Genomic DNA, 13,517 nt, shown 5'->3' with positions numbered 1-13,517 from the left:
ACGCTTGCTGCTACCTGTGTCAGAAATGAACATAAACCCAGATTTTCTTATGCCTTTACCTATGTCAGGTAAGAAAAAATGGGGCCAAATCCTCAACCAACTCGATGGCATTTCAACTTTTAGTCCAAGCTGCTTCCTTTTTTTGGGACCATTCCACCTTTGGGCTTCTTCACTTGTTTTATTTTAAATCAAGAACTTAATGTTTGGGGGGAAGAAGAGAGGAGAGGAAACTCAACCAAACTGGGCAAAATACTTTTCTCTGTGTATTAGTTCAATTCCCACTGCACACGATTGACAAACAACGTCTTTTAGAGAGTAAGGATGACCAATTTCATTGTATTGCATACTCAAAACTTGAAATTCCGACCGTGTAAAAGTGACATGCCAGTGAAGCTAAATGCCAAATGGAAAACGTTAAAGAAATGTTAGCGGGTTCTTAATGACTACATTTCTGATGCACGCAGAGGATACTACATGTTTCTTAGTGGTTAATGCCTTACTACAGGAGGAAGACAATATATTAACTGATCTACTTCAAGAACTGCGAGAATAAAATTCCTTGGCCCTTCAGCATGCTATAGATGACAACAAACACTGCCTGTCAGATGTGGTCCTACTGAGTTGCCAGAACAGCGTCTTAGTAAAGCAATAAAGGTTCATTCTACTGAGGATGAATATAAATTAAAGGACAGAAGGTGAGAGATATGGTACCTGTTTTGTTAAGGTGGAATCCTGGAATGATCGTAGGTGTCCTTTCAGAGGAAAAACACATCCCCCCAACCCCTAGGAAGCGCACAGGCAAAAGACTGTGTATGCTTTGCCTTCGTAGTAATCCAAGGGGCAAAAAGGAACCCAGAAAGAAATCCTCCTCATTGCCTTCACAGGGTCTGTCTGTTGGTAGCAATTTGGTTACACGACAGTTGGAAGGAAAGCATACAGCCCTTTGCCAGTGTTGGCAACAGGCAAAGACGCCAAGTGGCATTACATATGTTACCAATAAATATTATATCATATAAATCTTGCATTGACATATTTCGTATGCTTGGAAACACCATGGGAACTAAAAGGTTAAGGTACAGAGCACTGAAAAGGTTTTCCATTCCGTTAGGTAGCTAAATGTTGGGATATCTGTTCTATCTCTCTTTTGATGAAAACTTAAAAAAGCAAAAATGTATCCAACTTTAAATTGTCTCAGTAGGTTGCAAACCTGTAGCGAAATTGGAGGCAGCCACGAAGTGTGGGGAAATCACAAAAAGTTCAATCTGAGGGTAAGACTATACTTATCTGTGCAGTTCCATACTCTAAATCCACTGTGCTTACATATGTGGGTGTAATAATTTTTTAACTGTAGTTCTTATACGCTGGTTTGGACAAGTAGCAATGTTAGCTTTTAAAATGATAAAGGAAATATTTCTACTTATGCTTATTACATGGCACATTGCTTTTTACAGCCTTCATAGAACATCAAATATTTTCACAGTTTGTTCTAAAACAATCTTTGATCTAATTTTATTTTTTAAACTGATGTAGTTAAAAGTAGGTTCAAAGACACACTTATGCTAATACTGGTTCAGACCACATAGTCAAGTGTCAAGATGTTCAGTAATATCTGATGTGTATGTTCTATCTCTTTGCAAGGGACTAACTTTTCACCTTCAGCATACATGAGCTATGAACAAATTTTAGTTTTATTGTAGCACATATTCCTTTTTAGCAGAAACTACCATATGCCATGCACTTACCCTGTAAATTCAAAGTCTTCACACTTCAGAGGTAAAAGAGCTGAGGAAAGGACTATGTTCTTACAAAATAAACTAGAGGGTATGTGCACTTTTTTCTCACGGTCATCCTTTTAAATTGTGCCTCTTGATTTCCTTGCTGTTTACCAAGGAGTCTTTTGTTTGTTTGTTTGTTTGTTTTTAAATTGTGTCACAGAAGTACTGATAATGAACAGTTATGCTACTCCTCAAAATCAACAAGACATTATTTCCTTCTGTTTAATTTCAGGTGCCCCTAAATGCCTCATTCATGTATAACGAATCCAGACTCCAGTATCTGACAGCATTATATTTCACTATAAATTAGGACTCTAACCTAGTAATTTATCATATATTTTAAGAAAACCCCATATTAATACTCATAATAAAAATTCTATTGACTGTAGAATCTTCAGATCTCAACAAGTGCTAGCAGTTGTTAAAAGATATGCCAAACAGTACATGTATATAGCTTGCCAAAGACGAAGAGGTTGCAACTTAGCAAAATTCTACATCATATGTGATACATGCAGGTAAACATATGTTCTCTCAAATTGGAAAGTGTAAGCAAAGCCTGGGATTGAATAATCTTAAATAAATACATGCTACACTTTAAAACCATAATGACAAACAAAAAATGATTTAGATTTAAGTAGACTAAGATGTTTTCCTACCTCCTCAAAGGAGGTGGGAACCCTTCTATTTCTGCTGACATGAGCTGACTGCAGGTATGCAAGGTACCCTTTAGTCCTCCACTATACACTAGAAGACATCTTCAGTACACCACCTAATCTTTTGCTGTTTCAGGAACTCTCTGCCACAAGTCCCTCCAACTGGCCTCAACTCCATTCTTGTATCATAAACCAGATTTTTATCTGTTCGTATTGCAAATGTTTTAACTTCTTTTGGAAAGATGACAGAAGTAAAACTAGGATGAGATAAAGGTACTGCTTTGCACATAGCAGTACCAAGAAAACAAGCACAGCAGTTGGAAAATCAACACAATGAAATTCAATGGTCCCATTAAACCCCCCCCCCCCCCCCCCCCAATTCTGGAATGTACCAGAGGCACCGTTGTGAAAGACATGGGCTTAGATCATTATTTCACAAGGTACTTTAACATATTTGTAATTTCAAGGACACAAAAATCCCATTACTTCAATAGCATAGTCAATTTTTTTTGCTTCATCAGCTATCTAATTGAAGCTGATCTTAATAAAAATAAGGCAAATCATCTTTTAAAGACAATATCAAGCAGCTGATCAGATAAACGTAAGCATAAAAGATATTGAGGTGCTGGAGCAAGTCCAAAGAAGGGCATCGAAGCTGGTGAAGGGTCTAGAGCACAAGTCTTATGAGGAGCAGCTGAGGGAACTGGGGGTGTTTAGCCTGGAGAGAAGGAGGCTGAAGGGAGACCTCATTGCTCTCTACAGGTACCTGAAAGGAGGGTGTAGCCAGGTGGGTGTTGTTCTCTTCTCCCAAGTAACAAATGATAGGACAGGAGGAAATGGCCTCAAGTTGCCCCAGGGGAGCTTTAGATTGGATGTTAAGAAAAATTTCTTTACTGAAAGGGTTGTCAAGCACTGGAACAGGCTGTCCAGGGAAGTGGCAGAGTCACCATCCCTGGAAGTATTTAAAAGATGTGTAGATGTGGTGCTTAGGGACATGGTTTAATGGTTGGACTTGGCAGTGTTAGGCTAATGGTTGGACTTGATGATCTTAAGGGTCTTTTCCAACCTAAACGATACTATGATTCCATAAGCACTGGGGAAAACTAATCCGTCAGTACAGGAAGGGCTATAAAAAGAGTTGTTACATAGACAACACCTTGATACACCCCACAGAATAACCTTTGCCCCTATCTTGCCTCCCCCTCCCCATTTCCAATATGGACTAATGACCTATAGCAGGAACTACAGACTCAAGGCTAAATAGGCTTCATTCCCAATTCCATCAGTTGAATTAACTCTTCAGGGTTAGATCACCATCTTGAAAAAAAGGATGCTAATGACCACTAACCTCATTCCAGGAGGATATAGAATCCATATAAAACTAGTTAAATCCACAATGATTACAGATGGTTGGCAAAGAACACAGCTTCTCACCTGCTTTGTGACGTTGAGTATATCTTGCACCAGAAGGTGCTCATGTTGGAGTTACGACCACTCCAGCTGGAGTTTTTGTTTCTCCCTATCCATCTAAGTCTTTTGTAATGATACACTGAGAATAAAAATATACCGCAATGAGCTCATTAGTACAAAGAACAGTCACCACGTACCAGCCAACTACTTGAATAACTGGAAGAAGGAGGCAGTGAGGCCTGACTGACTTCAAAGACAGAAGCATAGCTTACTGTGCAGTTACTACATTGCCTTTGGGTATTTTAATGTAAACTAAGTGTAGACTGAAATATCACTCTGAAGAAAGCTCCCAGCACCAACAAAGTGGAAGTGTTATTCAAGATTTGCGGGCTGTATCCTATGTGCTGCAGCATTTCTTTATTTTTGTCGTTTCTCAGAGTAGGTCCCAAGCTCCTGGAAAAATAAATCTGAGAATCTGAAGTTTTACAAGGAAAAAAAACCTAACAGGTAGCCCTTATGGCTAAAAAGGAACTGAAACTAACTTGAACTACACTCAACATAAAAAGAAGTGAAGAAAATGTGGACAGTCAAATATGAAAATGATCCCCTCTACTTCAAAACAGTATCAATGAAGTTAATTAAATGTTCTACAAGCACTAGGAATACAATTCTAGTGTTCTTTGATAGATCAGGGCCAAGTAACATAAAAATACACTGTAATCAAGGGAATTTTTAATTCTACATACTAAAAAAAAGTATTTTATTTATATATTTATATATATAGATTTATGCTTTTGGAGTAAGATATGTTGGTGCACACAGACACACACTTGCACAGATACTCACAGTGACACACCACTTGCACAGGGAAGATGACAAGGCCAAGAGGAATGGGCTAAGTAGTACAATTCTCATTTAAAGTACATACTTTATTAAGCTGAATTTCAGTTGCAGATTCACCGCATCAGTACTATGCTTATAAGTACTCAGAAATGACAGAACATTAGTTAGAAAGAAAACAGATTAAGTGCAACAAAGCAACCATCACAATGCCATGCAATCTGACCCGGAATTTTGCATTGTTGGAAAGTGGTGGGTACACAAATTTCTCAAAAATTAATCTTAATCAGTACAAAAGTTACTGTTAGCTCTTATTTCTATTAGTCTTAAGAGACCCAGTCATTTGTCAGTGTTATGTAAGATACTATAAAAACATGGAACAAAAATGGTTTCTGCTCAGAAGACCAAATATAAGACAACTTCTCTATATAAATTCGTAAGACAGAGAAACAGGAAGAACAAGAAAACGATGAGATGATGCTGACTAGCACAGTGATCTACATATCCCAGGAACACAGAAAATGAAATGCAAAGATATGAAGGAAGTTGAAAATGGAAGGTGTTTTAGAGAATGGTTATAAATTAATGCAGAAGAAATTCTAGAATTAGCTTCTGCTTTTAGTGTTCTTTCAGATATGGCCTTCCAGAGAAGTTACCTTTTAGAGAAAAAGCATACTTGCACTGGTGATGATGATCCAGTCCACCTGCTGAAGGAATTCTTCAAACAGTTATCCCTAAGGCTTGGTCAATGTTCTTCTACACTATTTGGGAAAGGAGTTTCCATTGCAGTGAGAGACAGTCCCTCCCACTCCCTGGGGTTGAGCACGCTGCCTCTGCTGGGCTGGGATAAAAGCCAGATTTGGTTCCCCAAATAGCAAGGTGCTTTCCTGCCAACATAGTTTCTTTTTATTTTTTTTAACAAATATTTTCCATTTGCTTTTGCCTTACAAACGTATCAATTAAAGGATAATTAAAAATATGAAAACAAGGTGTTTTAAAAATGAGAAAGGGTCACTTCACATAAGCATAACACCTTCTCAGGGAGTTTAGCAAGACACCTAGCACACATACACTCTGAACTGTTTTTGCAAAAGAAACGCATTTATGTTTCATTGAAACATGTCCCACTTATTAGTTTTAATGTAATCAGTATTCAAGAGTGTAAGGATCAATGTTGATCCAAAAAACTTGAACCACACTATGTGACTCACGTAGAAAGCCATTCTTATTCAAATCAAAACACAGAAAAGTTATAGAGGATTCATGAAAATATTTAAGCTTTTTATACACAGCCACTGGTTTTATTTTCTTTTCTATATCATATGACTGATTCCACCAGTCTGTTAATGATTTAAAAGAACAGAAAGGAAGAAGGAAATGAAAGCGTCCCAAAAACAGAAATCAAAATGTCTCTTGCTTTGTTTTTTTCCAAAGGATATAATAGAATTGTCAAATTAATACACTTTGGTCAGAAAATAATAAATCAGAGATCAATGTATGAATAGTTTAAAACATTTTTCAAATGGAGAACTATAGTATCAGCCATGTCTGGACACTGCTGAATAACTGATACTTTTACAAAAGACGTTAAAATCTACTGTGCTAACGTCCAACGTTGAGAGGGTAAACAGAACAAACCAAAACGAATCCAGTAGAAAGCTTTAGCCAACCATGTAAGAGGCTAAACTGAGGTCCCAGCAACATTCTTTCTAGCAAAAAGAAAAAATGTTTCCTTAAAAGTCTGGACTTCAGGACCAAATCTGTTTGGATGACTGAGTTCAAAAGAAATCCTAAGGGAACTCTGAGTGTGCACGAATGCATGTTCCTTTGAAACATTACCATTTGCAGCAAAGGATAACACGTAAAAGTGAGATTCTCTTGAAAAATCAGTATGGCTTACATACATGCACTATGAATATAAATTAAACTCTAAAGGGAAGAAGTGGCTACACACATAGATACGATACATATAGCTACTCCAACATTTATCCGTATGTGTGTAATACATTTTTAGCCATTAAAATTGTAATGTGTTACGCAGCAAAAGGTAAAATAAACTTTCTTCCAACTTCATAATGCTTCTATTGCAGATATACTGGCAGAAATAACAACACTTACCTTAATGATTCCATCTATGAAAATAATGTAACAAACTTCTTAAATTAACAGCCAAAAGATACCAGCCTAGAGAACTATCTGACTCTGGACAGACAGAGGCAGACAAAGCCAGTAGCGTAGGGAGGCCCCAGTCACACAAAAGCTGATATTGTTCTCCTGCTGAGCAAAAATCTCACTTGTAAATCGAACGACATCTGCATTCAGAATCACCCACAGAAAGCTCCCTGGAGAGGTGACTAAACTACTTGACTCAACGGCAGAAAGATTTCTCTTGTCTCCTTCAATGTAGGCAGCTGTATAAAATAGCAGCTTCTTGTTTTACTTTTTAGCAAACCTTGACTCCTTTGATGCACTGATAGAGATGAAACACAATGTGTAAAGATCTCCCCATTAGGCACAGCCTTGAAGCTCAGTGTACTTTTCAAAACAAATAATCATTAAAGTAAAATCTTTTGTCATGATACAGAAAATAGCCAAATGCCAATGTCTCCAAAATTAGTAGCCTCTTCACATTTATTTCCAACTTCTTTATCAGTACTGCTGACACAAGACAGCGATGCCTTCCAGGATCACTTTCATGAAAGTCAATAAAAAAAATCTTAATCAAATAATTTGCTAAAGCTTCTAAAAATGCCATAAAATGCTGCTTCACTACTTAAATTTAGCTTTTTCCATAAAGTTATTTACTTAACTTTATTGTATTCTTTATTATCTAAACTGGATACCAGAATGAAACAATCTATAAAGCTTTATAGAGGCATAAATTCAGTTCTAAGTCACACACAGGAATGCCCTAGAGCATTCACGAAAATTTTGATCATCACATTTCTAACAGAAGTGAGAAAAAGTAAAATTTGTCCAACCCAAAGTTACTCTTTTACCTTACAAGAAAGATCAATTATTAAACAATTTTCTTTTTTAGGTAGTGAATATTTCTAAATGGTTGTTTCTAGAAGGCCCTTTTCTTTACTCTCTGCAGTAAACAAAATTAAGTTTTTAATAATGAATTGTGTAACTTTTGTACAGGAAAAAACCTCACTCAACACAATAGAAGGATTCTGTAAAATTATGAAAAAAACACACAATGAAACTATTCAATAAGCTCCATCAGGATATGCTGGTGTATTGCAGGATTTGGCCCAGAGTGAATATAAATTACTTTGTAAGTAGTTGGCACCTTTCTCCCCCTTGTTTTGAACAGCTTTGGCACCCAAGTAAAGTGGAAGAGAGTCTTAAGATAGCTATCTAAACAGACATACATAAAGGAATCATTTAAAAAGAATTGATGGGATGATAGGAACCCTGTTTTCTATGGCCTTCAGAGGTGCCTGTCCTCATAACACCTCAGTTAATGAATTACTGAGAAAGACGACTTCTATTTTGTGATCTGTATCACCTGAAAAAAACAACACGTGGGTAACTTGCTCTCTTAACACAAAGATTGTCCTTGCTGTTTTTTGCTTTCAGACAAAGAGTTAGTTCAGAAGCAAAAGAAGGGATTTCAGCAGCAGGAGTGCACTATCATCATGTGCCTAATCTAAAAATAAGGATAATTCTTGAGAAAGAGTAGGAACATGAGAACAAATTTAACTGTGGAAAAAGGCCAAGGAAAAGGAACAGTAGTTTTAATGCAAAGTGACCATCACAACTTCACAACAGATTATAAAATTCCTACTTAGTGGAATATAATGCTTTACAGGTGACTTGTTCTGGTGGCCTCATTAACCCTAAATACTCTGAAAGGAATAAACAGTTTCCCTGACAGAACTTCATCCAAGTATAATTAATGATTTTTTCAGAGTCCTGAGAGAAACTGGAATAGTATCAATGCATAAACAGAAATCAATCTCCCACATTCAAGTTACTGAAATGAGAAAGCTACCCTTTCTAATAATACTGTCTGTAACTTGCTTCAGTCTTTAAAATATGTATTTCATGAGATTGCAATCTTTTAGAATTTTATTTTGTATTAGTCTATTAGACTAATTGCAAAGTGTTTTTAGAAAGCTTCTGTCATCTCCCTTCCATATAGCATAATAAAACAAAAATGTTTTTTGATAGTGTTTTGTTCTCACAAATATGTTATTATAGTGTGCATTTAATGTATCCCTTTCTGTCCAAGAGAATGACCATGACTTAAATAAAAGAATAGCAAATGGTATGAATTCATTGCAGTTTTTCTTGTTTAAAAGGCTCCAGCAGACAATTACAGAAATATTAGACCATTAGTGAAGTACTATGAACCAAAGTGGCACTGTAAAGAACAGAAAAAAGCCAAAGCATTGCAGAAGTGTGAGTTAAGGTCTGGTAGACCTGTTGTCCTGGTTTCAGCTGAGAGGATTGATTTTTCTTCATAGTAGCTAGTGTGGGGATATGTTTTGGATTTGTGCTGGAGACAGCATTGATAATATAGAGATGTTTTTGTTCTATGGTCCTATTGTTGAGCAGTGTTTACGCGGGGCCAAGGCCTTTTCTGCTCCTCACACCGCCCTGCCAGCGGGATGGCTGGGGGTGCACAAGGAGTTGGGAGGGGACATAGGCAGTACAGGTGACCCAAACTAGCCAAATGGGGTATTCCATACCATGTGACATCATGCTCAGCATAAAAGGGGGCTAGCCAGGGAGGGGCGGTAGCAGCTCCAGGACGCGTGGCTCGGGGACAGTCCGGTTTTGGGACAGGTCTGAGCGTGCGGTCTGAGTTGTACGGTCCTGAGTTGTACGGGTGAGAAACTGCATTCTGTATCACCAGTTTTGTATACTCTAAGTACTGTCTTGTTTTATCTTCCCCTCTCCCTTTGCTATCCAAGTAAACTGTCCTTATACCAACCCACCAGGTCTTGTCTTTTCCTTCCCATTCTCCTCCCCATCCCACTGGGGGGGGGGCGGGGGGGAAGTGAATGAGCAGCTGCGTGGTGCTCAGCTGCCGGCTGGGGTAAAACCACGACACCTGTCATACAGCAAAATACTTAAACTAAGGCTATCTGGTTAACCAAAGCCCAAGAGTTATATGACAACATAATAAAGGTTAATAAATATCGAAAACCTTCCTGCATGAGTGACACAAGTGTTTCTGTTCTTTTTATTACACTCTTCTTGTTCTCTTCCTGTCCAGATTTTAATTTCTCATTCATATTACCTGATCACCTTTCTATATTGCGGCATGCAATATAGAAAGATAGAGCAACTTAAGCATCTGGAACACAAGCTAGATGAACTTACACTGGGAAAAAAAGATTCATACTTTAATGCAAATTGCAAGATGAGTTGGGGAAGAGGCAATTCAGGGAAGTCATGAGCTCCTAATCCCTTCCTCCTGCTTGCTTCATATAATTTTATCTAATGACTGTTTAATGTAAAATGCATAAACAGATATCAAAAACAACGATTAGAACTGTAGAATCTTCTGCCAGAGCAATGCCCTCATCACTTAACAGCTAACTATCTCTGCTTCCTTGAGTTATACGGGCAGCTGTGTTGTGGGAAAGCTTTACCACAAGGCTTATGTTCCCGTACAGGCCAGTTCAGAACCCTGTGGCTGGGTCGTCTTCCAGAAGGAAGGATGTGTGGATGTGAATCCTTTAAAGTTGAAGAATGCACAGAATCCAGGTGGCCCACTATTCACCAATCACTAAACAAATTTTAAGAAGTGTACAAATCATCTACTACATTGTAAAGAGTTTGGACACCAAAGGACCTATGGCACTATTTACATTCAGGTCATCCCTGCAAAGCTGCCTGTAAGAACTAAAGTATTCAACAATTTTTCAGAAACTATTTTGAAGTTTCTACAACCATAATCATCTACCTGCAGATCGGATAGCTGGAATGATTCCTATTCCTGTGTGTCTTTCACTGGGTAAAAAGCATAGACATCTTGTTAGATTTGTGATATTCACTGAGGTATCCAAACTGTAAATTTAAGACATAGTAACGAAGTGGTCATCATCTATAAGTTCACATGAGCATTTTGGTTTGATTCAGCAGTGCATTTTTTTAAATGAATCTTCTGATTATGCCCACCTACATTCTTTGGTTTTCACTGTATGATGTTACCAGAGCATATTTACTCTCAAATGACACTAAAATAGAAGATGCTGTTCACCTACCAGTAGTTATTCTGTCCACAGGACTGCAGTATAGCAAGTATAATGTAAAAGCCCTCAAAATACACAGAACTGTCGACATTGGGTCCTCAGTGTCAACTGCTTTGCTCTACAGATCTGCTATTGTTATGTTGTAGTATTTGCTAATGTGAACATAGCCTATGCCTCTGTTGATTTCGTTCCATTGTGAGTTTTTCTCAGTGGAATGAGTAGATTGCTTTAGAAAAAGTTTGTCTTGCCTGAAACCAATTCTTCTGTCTTCAACATGAGTATCCATATATCCCAGAAAAAAATCAGGCAAAGTTTTTTTTCTGCTTCTTTTTGACCTTTATTTTAGACCCCAATACTATGTAGACACAGAAATCAGAGAAAGCATGATATGCTTTTAAATTTGTCTTTCAATAAAGGTCATGGCATTCAATGTGAGAGGTGGAGTGCAAGCCTACAGTGATGCTGAAGGTCCCTGTTTTTGCAAAGAGTTGAAGTCCAGCAAATACTCCTACCTCAAAACTATACTTATGTTTTCCCAAATTCACAGAACTTTGGAGAAAGTACAGTATATTTGCTTGTTAGGCCTTCTTGGTTATAAAATTATTGGGAAATATAAACAGGATTTCTGCATGTGATAAGATAACAAGAAACTCTGTAAACAGGAAGTTCTCAAGGCACAGAAAGATAAGTAGCGTGCAAGCATTTTTCCCTCGAACACCAGGCTACTTGCTTTTCAAAATATCTAAGAACCATCTGGTATCACAGTCGATCTGTACATGGAGCCAGACAGTGAACTATGCTTACAGACAGACAGCGAAGAAATGGGAACCAGATGCTGATTATGCCTACCAGGAAGCACTAACCTGTATCTTCCAGCTTTGAAAGTTTTGCACACTTTCTTGTGGAACACCCACTGCTGTCTTATGGAGTAATAGCTCTCATGAGCCACAGAATAATACATATTTAAATAACAGAGCTTACGACATACAGTGTTCAAGAACAGGACAGAAACAAGCATACCTAGGTGTCTCACACAAAAAATGTCATACTTTTAAGAATATCCATAGAACTGGTCTAAGATTATTACATTACTTAAAAATAATAAAAAGGAATGAATCCGTACAGTTATAAAGTTACAATTCACATTGCCAATAAAAAATAAAATCCAGCCCTTGTAAAAAGAAAAAAGCCTATTCTGGTAAATTATTTTAAAGCAAAGCTATTAATTCAAACCAAGTCATTAACCACTTACATATTCTAAAATATTCTGTATGCATAGTCCTAAAATGTATTTTTGTGTAAAATGCTAGTTGATTGTTCCATTCCACACCGAAATAAATTAATTTTGGTATGAAACAAAAAAAGAGAATATCTTTAGATAAAATAAAACATTATCCAATGTAAAACAAACACAGAAACGCCTTCAAATTGTTCACCATGGAAAACTTACATCTAGTAGCGTGTGAAGATGCTGATCCTGGAAAACACTGTGAAGAAAATCTAAGTCTTTTTCGCTGCAGTCTGTAAGTGCATGAATTTCTTCCAGGCTGTCCAGCACCTGTGAAACTGCTCCTACAGGGCAATAAACAGGAAAAAAAAGAAAGAAGAAAAATCAACAAAGCAAAGACTCATGGTAAACTGAACTTTGGAAAAGGAAACTTTCACTCTATCTGGTACAACTGGAGCTGGAGTTTTTACAGGAAAACTCACTGAATATACTTGACGTATATCAAGGGTGCCCACATATAGTGTAATTATACATAAGAAATGGTTTAACTGAAGAGAGGTTAAAACCTGTTTTCATTAACCTTCGCCTTGCCCTATTTCAGCCTGGTTTCCAATGATGTCTTACGAAGTTACTTGGATTATCTGCCCAACTGCCTGTCCTCACCATTCTCATCCCAACCGTCTCTTTTTTCACTGTTTGAACTGCTGGCCAATTTCAAATACATATTCCAAACCAGTAAAAATTCAAAAGAACCAACGCTGTCACAAATTCTTTTAAAATCAGCATCTGGATAGAGAAGGGAAGAGAGAGAAAGACTTGTCTGCTGTGTCCTCCGGAGGAGAAGAAAAAGGCTGTAACATGAGCTCCGGTTTTTGTTGTTTGTTCTGCTTGCCTGGTTATCTCAGACCCAGTTATGGCACTTGTTGCCTTTTGACCAGTGGATTGTTTTGGGTCATAGGAAGATGGGGATGATTTTTACATGGCGTAAAGGTGAAAAGAGAAGTGAGGGATATGGGGAGAAAAAGGAGAAACAAGAGGCATTACGGAAGGTGGAAGTCCATGAGGAGAATTGAACTCACAGGAGGGGAGTTCAAACAAAACACAAATCCATAGCAAACCAGCCCATATTAGTTCCTTGTGGAACAACTTGTTTTAAAAATCAGGTATCAGTGGTGGCTGACACTTGTGTGCATTACTAGAATGCTAACTTTGGCTCATCTAAACACTCATAGCCCATGTCATCAGTTTTTCCACACTGGCATAAGCATCTGGAAAGATGGTAGCATACCCAGTGTCAGTCTGCAAAAATGCAGTGTACTGCCGAATGCTTTTTCATCAATAAATTCTTAATTCGGGATACAGAATTCTATACATTCTTTTTTTCACTAATTTCTCCTTA

The 13,517-nt window shown here is 37.6% G+C and overlaps 1 protein-coding gene across 6 annotated transcripts in view; it reads right to left on the bottom strand.

The window, feature by feature from the left end:
* Window positions 1-13,517, bottom strand: part of CASK (calcium/calmodulin dependent serine protein kinase) — a 221,754-nt gene that overhangs the window by 48,692 nt on the left and 159,545 nt on the right. For all 6 annotated transcript variants that reach the window (XM_075773692.1, XM_075773728.1, XM_075773699.1 and 3 more), the window contains one exon: window positions 12,341-12,462. In XM_075773692.1, the coding sequence (XP_075629807.1) occupies window positions 12,341-12,462 (122 nt within the window). The remainder of the gene's footprint in view (window positions 1-12,340; window positions 12,463-13,517) is intronic.

Source organism: Balearica regulorum, chromosome 1, assembly GCF_011004875.1.
Source record: "Balearica regulorum gibbericeps isolate bBalReg1 chromosome 1, bBalReg1.pri, whole genome shotgun sequence".
Classification (NCBI taxonomy): Eukaryota; Metazoa; Chordata; class Aves; order Gruiformes; family Gruidae; genus Balearica; species Balearica regulorum.
Note: the sequence above shows the minus strand (reverse complement) of the source record. Positions and strands in the feature narration are given on the sequence as shown.